General features: G+C 41.1%; 1 protein-coding gene across 3 annotated transcripts in view; it reads left to right on the forward strand.

The window, feature by feature from the left end:
* PDE4B (phosphodiesterase 4B) overlaps positions 1-12,824 on the forward strand; it is a 216,286-nt gene that overhangs the window by 163,667 nt on the left and 39,795 nt on the right. Inside the window, exons 1-2 of one of the 3 annotated variants that reach the window (XM_027769431.1) lie at positions 6,197-6,215; positions 7,908-8,020. In XM_027769431.1, coding sequence (XP_027625232.1) covers positions 7,931-8,020 — 90 coding nt within the window. In that variant the 5' untranslated portion in view covers positions 6,197-6,215; positions 7,908-7,930. Of the gene's footprint in view, positions 1-6,196; positions 6,216-7,513; positions 7,631-7,907; positions 8,021-12,824 lie in introns of those variants that run through there. The other 2 variants (XM_006171373.3, XM_006171376.3) reach the window with 2 other exon arrangements.

Here is a 12,824-nt window from a genome sequence, read left to right on the forward strand (position 1 = left end):
ACTCTCCCATATCCCTTCTCAAACTTTTCGATTCTTTTATCTCTGTTATAAATACATATAGTACTTCATGTTATCTAGTAACTCCTTTTCAAATTGTAATAAGTTGTATAATTATTTGTCTATTCCTGTCTATAGAGGCTTCAAGAAACAAAAACTACTTCTATATTCACTATCGTAACTTTAGTGTTTTATGATTTCACAGCATAATAGACATTCAAAAATCCACTCATTAAATATTTATTGTATCACATTCAATAAATGATAGCCAATATTTATCTAATACTTACAATGTTCCATACACTGTCCAAAGGACTCTACATTTATTTATTAATTAAATACTTTTATCTATTAAATAGATCCTATCATTCCCATTATATGGGTGAAAAAATTGAGGCACAGTGAGGTTAAGTAACTTCTCCAAGTTTAGATAGCAGTAAGTGGTGGTACTGGAATATAAACCTAGGTAGACTAGCTCCAGAGACCAAGCCTGTAATCACTATACTCTTCAAAAGTCTTTCTTATATATACTTAATTTGTTCAGAAAATAATTAGACAGTGATGGTCCTCCATCTCTGATTACTTTCTTGTGTCACTGTTCTTTAATACCAATAGAAGTGGATAATTAAGTTTCTTGAGAGTTCTTTTACATGAGCTGTAGATATTTTAACTGGGTAAGCACAGACTCAGTATGTAAATGCGAAAACCACAGTCTTTCAGGAGAGCAGGTTTGGGGAAGGGTAAGGACACTGAAAAAGTGGGAGGTAGAGCAAAAAGGAATAATGCCATGAGCTTGGCCCATCAAAATTGTAGTTTTACCTGGTCTAACTGCCACTGTTAAAAAAGAGAGGGGGGGGAGAGAAACTTAGACCATGTGTTTATAACAGGACCTATGGCTTAGCAAAAAAAGATGATGGAATTTAGAATTGGAGAATTTAGATTCCTTCCGTCTTTTCCTTCCTCTGTCTTTCCTTTCTCCTTCCCTCTCCTCTCCCTCTCCCTTCCTTCCCTTTCAACCTCTCCCTCTTCATATTATTTTGAGCAAATTGTTAGACATGTTGAAGCCTCAATTTTATCATGTGTACAATGGAAAATGTTTGTCATAATACTATTAATTTCTGTCTCATGAGGTTTATTTTTTTAAGTTAAAAATGAGATATGCAAGTGAAAATGCCTGAACTGTCAAGTTACATACACGAAAGCTAGCTGTGATTGCAATTTTTTTTTTAACTTGTAGTCTTAGAGTTTGCTAAGAGATCAGCATCAAAATGACCTACTTTTCACTGTTATTTCCCTTGGGGGCAGCAAACCTCTTCCTTCGTGAGTCCACCCAGAGTGAAATCCTTGTCATATGCAATTGTGAAGCTCCATATTTATAAAGACGTATTAACCAAGTCCTGCCTAAAGAAAGGCCACATAGGCTTATAAACTTTGCCTTTGGAAGAGCTGTATTACAGAGTTTGTACACGTTCTCCAGTTCCTGTGATTTGTGCTAAGAACGTTTTCCTTAAAGTTAAAACAACATGCCTCTTGAAATGTTGTACTCTAACACAGGTGTGTTTCATTTACCAAATCCTCATCCAAAGAAACTACATACCTTTGGGTATAATTACGAAGAGGAAAAGGTATTGCTCGCTAGAATGGAGAAAAATGGTAACCAGGACTCCCAAATAGATGGGCCAATATCCCCAACCTAACACCTTAAAATACAGAGGTTGATTTCCATATACATGAGATTATTTCACATTTTAACAAACACTTAATGCTCTATGTGGATGAATGTAAGAATGAAATAGGCATGGTTACTTCAAGGTACATAGCATCTAGGAAGGAACACAGACGTAGGGACATCGACAGGGCTAGAAGCTTGCAGATAAAGTCAGAGTCCTAAACTGAATGTAAAGACTCTAATACACACTTCCTCCTTCTAAGGATCAGAAGAGCAGGGGACTACACAACTGGCCTTACCATCCATTTTTGTATGTATTCTCCTATTCTACCTTCCCCTATTAGAGTAGGATATTTTTTCTTATCCTCATTTTACTTATAAAGAAATGTAGTCTCAAGGAACGTAGGTAATTTGCCTGAGTTTACACACTGAGGTAAGATAAAGGATGAGAACCAAGTCACGTGTTCTGAGTGAATATTACACAGCCTTTCTATGCTAATGGCGCTGTTAGGTGGATCAGAAACCAGGAGAGACTGACGAAATGACAATATTTAAAAAAACAATTATACAATTTTAAATAGAAAAGACCCCAGAGTAAGAGGCAACATTAAATGCACATTTTTCAGGAATACAAGCATTCTTTAGTGCCTGGTTGAATCCTCTATTTCATAGACCAAAATATAATCTTGCTGGGAATCTAGAGGGGATTATTTACTTTAATAATTTAACCTCTGACTTCTTAGCTTGTGCCTTAAGGTAAAACAGAGATAATCATACTCCTTCCGTGTCTATCACATTGAGACGTTGCAAGGATGAATGAATAGTGTGCTTGTAGCTCCTCTGAGGAAAGAGCTATTGGAATGCTGTGTATTATTACCAGATTAATTGCAATTGCCCATCCATTTTCTCTTCCTGTTTCTCAGGGTCAAATGCATTGTCTACCAGACCTGTATGAGGAAGAAAATCTTCCTTCGCCACTCTCGTTGGAGTGAAAGAGGGAGAGAAGGGGAGAAGAAAAGGGAGGCTGGTTCTCCTTGCTTCTTCTCTGGGAATTTTTGAAAAGTAGGATTGAAATCTCAGATGGACTGCATGACCATACATGGTCCCATTACTTGTTCTGACTCCCTTGAAATTTGCTTCTATGATATTAAGCATTGTTTAGTTTTGTTTTTCCCTCCTTTTTCTTCTAAGTTTAGGTATTTATTTCTTCCGTGAGGGAGAGAGAGCATCCTCAATAAGGCACTGACACCACAATCCACCTTCAGCCCTCAGCCAGGCCTAGATCATGGGCAAATGGGTGCCTGGTGTCCTCAGGAAGATTTGAACTGGGAATCTTTGACATTCCCTCTCAGAGCTTCGCTCTTTACCACTGCACTACCACCTGGCCCTAATCATTGTTTCTACTCTGAGTCATCTTATATAAGGTGTGAATAGGGCCCGCTTCATGGATATGCAATCTGTATGAGCACATAAGACCCCGTGCTCAGAAGGGCTCCTTATTTATTGTCTTTAAACTTGTGATAATTGTGCCTTTGAACTTGTGCTTTGTAAATGAAGTCTGAGGGACAATAGAATATGCGTCAGTGGCCTAAAGCCTTGGTTCGTTCCCTGTCCCACTTCCTGCCACCTGCTTGGCTCCTTTGGATGAGTTCTCAATCATCCTTTTCTCTGATCCCTAGCCTTCCAGGAACTATCCAACCTCCTTCTCCCATCCCCATCCGTGACTGCACTTCCCCCCATCTCCTCAGGGTCCTGTGTACAGGTAGAAGGTCTGAGTTAGGCATGTGTGCCTGGCACAGCCTCAGGTGAGGCATGGTAGCAGCTGTAACTGCCTAGATTGGCATGGCTGGACAGCAATGGGGCAGACAAAGACCACCATGTCTTGGTGGGAGTGAGCCTTTTGCCCACTCTTGATGCAGGTGCCTCACACGTCCCAGAGCAGAGGCTGCAGTACACTTAGGGGTACACCCAACTACCCAATGGATGTTCTGTTGTGAATTGGGATGTGGAACCACAGGAAAGAAAAGTGTGTGATTTGATTTCTCCAAAGCCTTCCTCTGGCTGGGCACAGCTCATCAGTGTGGCAGCTGACAGGAAGGGAGACCCAGCAGGTGGCGATTAGTGCATGGGTCCCAAGTCAGAGAACGCAAGTCCGAGGTCCCTGGAAGAATATGCACACACCTCCTGCTGTCCCCACACCTGAGAGACTACAATCAATATCAAATAAGATATACCAAGCCATACATTCAGATGTCACACATGTACCATGAAAGTATTTTAAACTAAAGATGACTAAATAAAAAAAGGCATAATACAGCAGATTGAGCGAGAGACCAGAGAAGAAAGGAAAGAGCTTCATTCTTTACCTTTCACCGTGCTTTTTTCCTGCCTTTCGAAAACGGGCCCTCACACTTTGATTTTGTTCTGGTCCTGCAAATAATGCAGCTGATTTTTACTGTGAAATCCTTGTCATATGTGCAATTTCTCCTGTCCTAGTCCTCCTCACACTCTCCCCTTCCCACCCCCCTCAATGCCAGGCCTTTAGGTTTCTTTGGTTGCTATTAATAATTATTTCCATGGGGGGGGGGCAGCAGATGGCATAATGGTTACATTGCTGGACTCCCATGTAGTCAACCACAGTTCAAGTCCCAGACTTGGCAGCTTCAAACTCGCACTAGATGCATGTGTGTGCATGCCCAAAATCCCAAGAGGAGGATAGAGGAAAAAAGATTTCAGCATGGCCATCCCCCCAGGGGGTGATGTCTCACTATCTATCTCTCTGTCTGTCCAGCAAGTGCACGTGTCTTATAGCAAAAGTCTCACAAGAAAATAAATTTTAAAAATAAAAAATAATTACTCCTTCATATCAGTCACCTGCTAATAACTGGCTACTACACCAGATACTTCATATGTTTCACCTCATCTAATGTCTTTAGAATTTGGGGGGATAAATACGCCTATCTCTATTTTACGGATATAGGAATTGAGGTCCAGGATCACACAGCAACTGGTAGAAAAGCAAGTCAATATCCTAATTCTTACTCTAAAACTGGTGCTTTTTCCACAGCTGTACCATTCAGCCTCTGGGTGCTTGGGTGTTTACCAGCTGCTCAGGTCGACACCTTGGTTTCTATTCTCCCAAGTATTTCTTGAGTATCTTTCATGAACCAAGTCCTGATGTAGTGCTAGAGTTACAACATGGAGGCCTGGGCTATTTCCTTGGTTGTATCTATAAGTAGCAGGTGTGCGATGCCCTCCATACTTATTTACTGTGTGCCTTCACTTGGTAACTATGATAAGATAGCCATACTATGGGACACCAAGAAAGTCTTGATTGTGGATTAGGAAGTGGGACCAACAGATGGCATGGAAGTAAGAGCGCTGGATCCTGATGGCTAATTTCATGGTTCTAGTCCCGGGCCCGGCAGCTTAAAATTCAGGCTGGGCACATGTGCACATGTGCTCAAAATCCTGAGAAGAGGATGGAGGAGAAGGCATTACAGCATGGCCATCCCCCTGGGGATGCTTTCTCATTTTCTCTCTCTCTTTTTGGTGATGACATGCACCCTATAGAGAAAAACTTAAAAAAAAAAGAAAGTTTAGCAAGTAGGGGCTGGCTTAGTGGCACAGCAATAACATACTATTCAAGAAATACTGGGTCCATAGGGAAGACCACAGGTTTGTGTCTCTGATCCACCTGCTGTTCCAGAAATCTGTACCCATGATCCTACCTGGCTCCAAAGAGTTGGGGGAATTGTGGTGTGAGACCAGTTAAGAGTACCTGTCTCTCTCTCGCATGAAAGAAGAAAATAATGCTTTTTTTAAAAATTGGAAAGTGACTAATTTACTAACATAACCTCAAAAAAGAATTATTTTTGCTTAAAAAGTATCGTTGACCTGACAAAAAGTGGGTGACAGAGCAGGGTCTTATCACATCCATTGGCCGGTCACCCACATCTCACTTTGTGCCAACTCTGGACGCATTCAAGTGCTCGTTCTGTGTACTCAGCAATGAATGAGCTGGGTGTGGGGGGGGGGGGGGGCCTAGTTGGCATATCTTTGAGAGTCTTCCCTTTTTTTAGTGCTTCTGCTAGGATAATTACTATATATCTTTTGTCAAGCTGAAGTGGAAATCAGATCTCTTTTTTCCTTCTTCAAGAAGGAGAAATGTGAAACATCATCCCCTAGTTGTTTTGCATATCAGCTGATTCAGAAGGCTCTGAGCAAACTGCTCTCCCCCACCCCCACCCCCACAGGATTCTGGTGAATGTCTGATCCTAGTTATAGAGAACCACAGGTTGTGATGTGGACCACACCAATGCGGTAAAGCCCAAGGAGCTGGGAGGCGGTTGGGCTTTTTCTTTTATGAGAGGCAGGGAATGAGGATGGGAGAGTTCTATCTCCTCATGAAAAACTTCCTGGGAAGAAGTGCTTTTCTGGAAGAAATCAGAGGAGGCAAAGGGGTGTTTAGGACACTCTAGAGGGTAAGTAGAGAGAATCTTTCGGTTGAGACAGCATTGCAAAGTTGAAGAGGAAGAAAGGAAGGAAGGTACGTGCAAGTCTAGCTTGAAATGAGTTTTTATTAAAAACACCTCAATTCTTGTCTGCACATTTTTGAGGAGTGTGAAAAAAAAAAAAGCGGGGGAACTCACTTCCAGTGGTTTTGTGGCTTTTTAAGTATGATATACAGGATATTGAATTTTAACCCCTGTTTATCCTGAAGTATTCGATATTTTAGGGGTAAACAAAGCAACTGTTCTCTGAAATGTGCGTCTGTGACCAAGTGATTTCAGTCACTTAAAATCACTCTGGGGTTTCTTCCCTTTTCTGCTTCAAGTGTTTGAGTGCCACACACATACAATTATTCATGGAATAATAAAAAGCTATGTGGTCTCACTAAGATTTCTGCGTAGCTGTATTAAAAATGTGTTGTAAATCTGATGGGAATGTTACATTAGAGCACCATGCGGGATTTTTTATTTTATTAATGTCTATTGTATATTTGCATTCCAGAAAGCTTGTTAGAATTAAAGGGGTGTTGACTTAAAATAGTCAAAACCAGTCATTTATGCAGGAGAGGCTGACTGCTTTTTATAACTGTCTGTAGCATCATTAATTCATTTAGCATTTATAAAATTAATTCAGTGTTTATTAACCTAGGTTTCTTAAGTCAATAACCTGGAGTATTTGTTTAGACCCACAAACTTTTGGGTATGCAGTAACATATTGAGGATACATAAAATAAAGTTTTAATTATCCAGCAAAAATGGGATCTTGAAAACACTATTTTTAAAATATGGACCACTGAGAAATATTTCCAGAAAAATCTAAGTTCCTAACGTGACACATCAGAGCCCCTAACTCCAATAGAAATTACAATCCATAGCAGAGTTCACATCTGGCTCCACCGGAAAGTCCGGTTCAGAATTTCCCTGTAATCCCGGCGCCTGCAGAAGGGAAGTTTTAGCTTTGTTTAGTATAACAAGAGCCACAGGACTCCCAGACCAATAAACGTGTTCACGTAAAACTCCAGACAGTCTCTCTCAGGCTGAAATCTTATCAGGGAGACCTCGTTTCGCCTCTAATTAAAGGAGACGTGGAGAGGCGAGGATAGCTTGTGCCTCTTACTTGTGGGTCGGTGTTTGCTACATTAAAAGTTATTCCAACAAGACCGCATTCCCCTGAATGAACGACTGCCTATTCCGATGGTCAAACAGTTTCCTCCCAAATTTCGACTGTCCGTTTCATTTCAAAGAAAAAGCAAACTGAGAAAAAGCTTTCCTCACTTCTCCTCCAGACTGCAAACACTCAGAAATGACATCACTCACCCTAAACAGCCTGGGGATGACTAAGGCAGAGAGAGCCTGAGAAAACGGGCTGCTTCTGCCTTTACTTTTGGGACATTTATGCAGATGAGCTTATAAGAGCCGGTTCCCCGCCTTCTTCCTCAGAGGAAGTTTCTTGGTAGATCACTGACACCTTATCCAGGCGGGGGGGGGGGGGGGGCAAACTTGGCTCCCTCCATCCTGGGCAGAGCACCACGGTGATTTGCTCTCCTGGTGGAGAGAGCTGGAAGGAAGGAGTCAGCGTGCAAATAATGAAGGAGCACGGGGCCACCTTCAGTAGCGCCAGGATCAGCGGCGGCAGCGGGGGCTCAGGATCAGCGGCGGCAGCGGTGACTCTGCTATGGACAGCCTGCAGCCACTCCAGCCTAACTACATGTCTGTGTGTTTGTTTGCAGAAGAATCTTATCAAAAATTAGCAATGGAAACGCTGGAGGAATTAGACTGGTGTTTAGACCAGCTAGAGACCATTCAGACCTACCGCTCTGTCAGTGAGATGGCTTCTAACAAGGTAAGAGATGACCGTTTTATTCATTAAAGTATGACTGAGCCGAGAGCTCCAGCTCCCCCACTTCATCTGCAAGTGTGCGGCAGGGGCAAGATTATGTTTGCTGATCTGTCTCAGAAGATGCTGTTCCAAGGTGCCACACTTTGTATGTGTCTTGATGCTACAGCAAAAGTTTAAAAGCCTCAGTAAGCTTTAGTTCCCTGACACCAAACTTCGTTCTTGTTGATGCAGTTCAGACTATGTGTAAGGTGAAATGTTTCTGTAAATCTTCCAGATTGCAATGCAATTGAAAATGTCTGTCTTATGAACAATTATCAGGAAACTAAAATCTGAGTCTGTAGGATAGAATGTATGACATGCGGCCTTTCAGTCACGTGTTACATAAATGTATTTAAACAACAAATTAAATTGACCTTACCATATCAATGGTAGAAAATGGTTTGCCCACGAGTTTGATAAGTTCCTTCTGAAAATAAAGACATGATAGAATTTTCTAACATTTCTTTTGTGATCCTAGCATGACCTAATATTAAAAAGAAACAACATACTTTGTCTCCAAAAACAAAAACAGAAAGTTATATTTTTAAGCTTGCTTATTTTCATAGTGGACTTTTTAAAAATTGAGTTTCACCCACAATGCCAAAAAAAAAGTAAAGAAAAAGGTAGTGTTTATTTACCATGCCCAAACAAAACTTAGTGTTGAAGTCAAAGAGGTTTAATTATCTATCAGTGTATCCTTTTTAATTAACACTTGCATTTAGAGTGCTAATTTATGTAGCAAGATTTGTTGCTTTTTATATGTATTTTTTCTTGGAAAATGTTTTACATAAAGTTATATATTTGGGTATATATGTGTACACATGCGCATATATATATTGACATATACACACACGTACACACACATACCACACATATTTTGATGGGAAGCCTTAATGCTGTACGTTCATAAGGGCACATTTCAATTTTCAATTATTCTAACCTGAGGTCTGGTTTTATGTTTCTGGGGCTGGGAGAAGATTTCACTCCACACCTGCCAACATGCCCTTCCTAGCAGCGAGGTGCAACATTGAGTTTGTGTCCCTTCTCCCTCTTTCCTGGGTTAAAGTGTCACCTTGGATCAAGGCTTGCTGGCTCCTGCTCAAATGATTTTTGGGTACAGGAAGCCATGCATCCCTAGGAGATCCTGAAAGAGGGGATGGGGGGAGCTCTTCATACTGGGAAGCTCTTTGTTTATTAGTTAATCAAAAGGCAAAAATAAATCCATTTCTGAAGTTTTAGTTTGGAAATCAAGTTGAGGGGGAAAAAAAGAGAGAAGGACACATTTGAGGTTTAACTATTTACTGACTTTTCTCTGAAGTTCTCAATTGCCAAATTCAGGGATTTTCCAGGCTGGGGTAAAACTCAACCAACAGCTTCCCCATAAGAGGGGTTTAACTGCGTAAGTTCTCCAAATCGTTCTGGGTCTCAGGTCGAAGGACTTTCATACACGCTTGTGACTACTTTGGAACATGAGCAGATAGATACTCTGTTTTCTGTCTCTTGAGATAACTGATACCCATTCAAGACATAGTTTCAATCTTACCAGGTAGTTTTTTGACAGGTTTCACCATGAGGACATAGTGAACTTTCAGTCACTGAGATAAATTAGGGAACTCACTCCAGGAGGAGAAAAAGAATACTTCCTGGGAAACTTCAGCTTGCCATTATCTTTTATGTGTTGGTGCCTTGTAGGTTCTGACACCCCTCCCCCCCAGTCTACAGAGCTTAATTTAGTTAGACATGGTCTTGCAAATTGATAGAAAAGACTTATATTCAGCATAGTAGTTGCTGAGGCTCTGAGACAGGCTCTGTGTAGGTCCTGGTGAGAATTCCAATCCCTCAGGCTTCCGCTCCTTCTTAATGGTGTCCTGTGCAGGAAGCAATGAAAGTTGAATAGAGCTAACCCTAAAGTAAGGGCTAAACCTCAATGTTGACATGGTTAGCTTAAGTCTCAGGCATGCAGCCTCACCCACTTTCTATATGGGCAGTGGAAAGGTTGTAGGGCAAAGCAATTGTCTAGTAGATGATTTATGCTCAACTGACAGCTGAAGTCAATTTTAATTTTTAAAAAGATCTCTTTTTTACTCTACTATCTTTTCGGTCTTAAGTTTTGATATTCCAGATAATTGTCTCAAAGAACACTTAAGCACATTTTTGTGGCCACCTTAAAGAAATGGATCTTTATCAGTTCTTCAGAAACTGAATTATCTATGGTTAAAAAAAAATAGAGGCGAAGAGGTGGCATGGTGGTTAAGGCACTGGACTTTCACAGGGCCATCCACAGTTCCAGGCCCAGGCCTGGCAGCTTGCTTTCTCACTTTTTATCTCTCTTTCTCTCTCTCTGGTCAAATTAAAAAAGAATAATAATTAAAATAAAATAAGTAATTCTTAAAGAATCCACATTTAATTTTAAATTTTACCAAAATTATTTGAGATTCTCATCAATCTTGCTATTTAAAAAACATCATCATCATCACTATCGTTACTTGGTTATATTTTGTTTACTTTCATTGAACAAAGAGGGAGCCACAGCAAATCGCTGAGTTAAAGTCCTGAATGACATGCATGAAGACATTTTATAGAGGAAGTACAGGAGGAGCACAGGCTTTGGAGTCAGAAAATCATGGTTCAAATCCTGTCTGTATATTCGTTAGCTAGTTGACATGGGAGAATTTCACTCTTTAAGATGAAATTTAGGCAGAAAATTCATATCCAACTCACCAACTGCTGTGAAGATTCAATGAGAGAGTGTATCTAAAACACTCAGCAGGCACTTGTGTAGTAAAAATCAGTTTCTGATAGCTCACTCATAGCTTCTACAACATTTTTAAAAATAAATTGTGTGCCTAGTTCTGTTTCAGTTAAGTGATCACTGAGTTTTATTCGTGATGTCTGCGAACTGAGTGGTGGCAGAGAGCCACTGTTATGTTGAGGAGGTGGCTGAGAGTTGCATATGTACTAGTCTACATGCACATGGTAGAGATCTAGTGTGTCTGATGGAGAGAAAGCAAGCAATCTTTCATATTCACTTCGTGGGATAGAGTTGTGCTTTGTTTGTTTTCCCGAACCCTTTTTACATTTTGAAGAAAACTACGTGACTCAAAGATGGTCATAGGCTTTCCCAAGTATATTTCAGAGCCCAGGAAGTTAGAAAAGTCCCCCTTTCTGACATATACAACCATAGATTTCTCCTTGGCTCAACATGGATTGATCATTTTAATGCTGACCACAGGCCAAGTGGAATTCCGACATTTTAAAGAATGAGGCAGCCAGGTAGATTAGTATTATTTTCCCCCAAGAATTACAAAGAGGAGTAAGTTCAGCAGAAAAAAGGAGTTTTACAATGCTATTGCATTGTTTTTCAAGATAAAAAGGACATCTTGTGAACAAACCTTCTGCCAGCATCCCAAGTTTGGTTAGATGTGTTAAAACCATTTGCTTAACGACAGATTGCCTTCTTAGATTTGTGCATTAATTTTTGTGTTTTAACTTTCATCGCCCCCTAAATTAGAAGAATTGTCTTACACTTCAGCGAAATGCATCAGAGCATGAGTTCCTCAGTGGCAAAACAGTCAGATGTTTTGAAAACAGGATGCGTTGGCTCTGCATTATAAAAAGAGGAACGGAAAGAGAAACAGTATAGAAAGGAAGAAAGCAAATAACCTCAGCAGGATCCCCAGCCCAACACGGCATAAACAGTGACCTATCTTCCTGACCTTCACTATGGCTCAGTTCCTGACCTCGTGTCACCAAAGCCGATGGACGTCATTGGAGGAGGATAGGAGGAATGGCGCAGCTGCTGTGAGGGGGACTAGAAATTCCTGTCTCCTTCCTGACAGACGCAGACCGAAAAGTACACGGTTGCAACAACAGTGGCTGAGGAAGGGCCAACCCAGAACAATCCCAGGGAGACGTAGTAGTGACTGCTGGGGAGTGGAGAGTTGTTTCTTACTCCCTTTTACTGAGAAACATTGTCTCTCACCTAGAATTTTCAAGTGAATGATGTCAAAAGGGTCATTCATACCCAGCATGTTGAACACTTCAAAGAATGAACATACTGTGGTATTCAGCAAGAGGCTGCATTCAAGCAGTCTAGTCACTGCCCCAAGTTACCTGCACACTCCCCCTTCTTGCTTTACCCTGGGGCTATTTCTTATGCTGTACAAAGGTTTGGGTCCTGTGAGTGAACCTGGCTGTCCTGAATTTTAGTAGAATGAAGCATCGGGACCTTCCACTTCAGGAAATGTTTGCTAAAGTAACGAAAAGACAGGCACTGGAAACGGGAGGTCCTTTTCTCTCAAGGCATTGTGAAGTCAGCGACAGATAGGCTCACCCTTCACCAGGAAGTAAGTCCTCCTGGCCATGCAGGTTTATTTTTCCAGTTCTTCAGGTGTAGCCGTCCTGGAGTCCTGAATACTGAGCTTTATAACAACTAATTACCTGTGTCTTGGGTGAAAAGGAATAAAGTCACACCATTCTGGCAGCCTGGAACCACCTGGGATCCAGGTTGCATGACACTGAAGGTGATATGACAGGCTAATGGCCCTAACGCCAGGTGAGTCATTTTCTATCTAACTGAATAATCAATAATTGGGAAATTTTGGACCCAGAAAAAGCAAAAGGAAATAGATCTTATCAGACAACGGATTCATCTGAGGACTTTCTCAGGAAGATGGTAGACAGTTGAGAAACTGACGGCACTTTTGCCGAAAATTCAGTGCTAGGATTAGAGTAGGGTCGCCCTTCGCGCAAGAGATTTGTGTCTTTC

The sequence above is a fragment of the Tupaia chinensis genome, unplaced genomic scaffold (assembly GCF_000334495.1).
Source record: "Tupaia chinensis unplaced genomic scaffold, TupChi_1.0 Scaffold149502_1, whole genome shotgun sequence".
NCBI classification, from domain to species: Eukaryota; Metazoa; Chordata; class Mammalia; order Scandentia; family Tupaiidae; genus Tupaia; species Tupaia belangeri.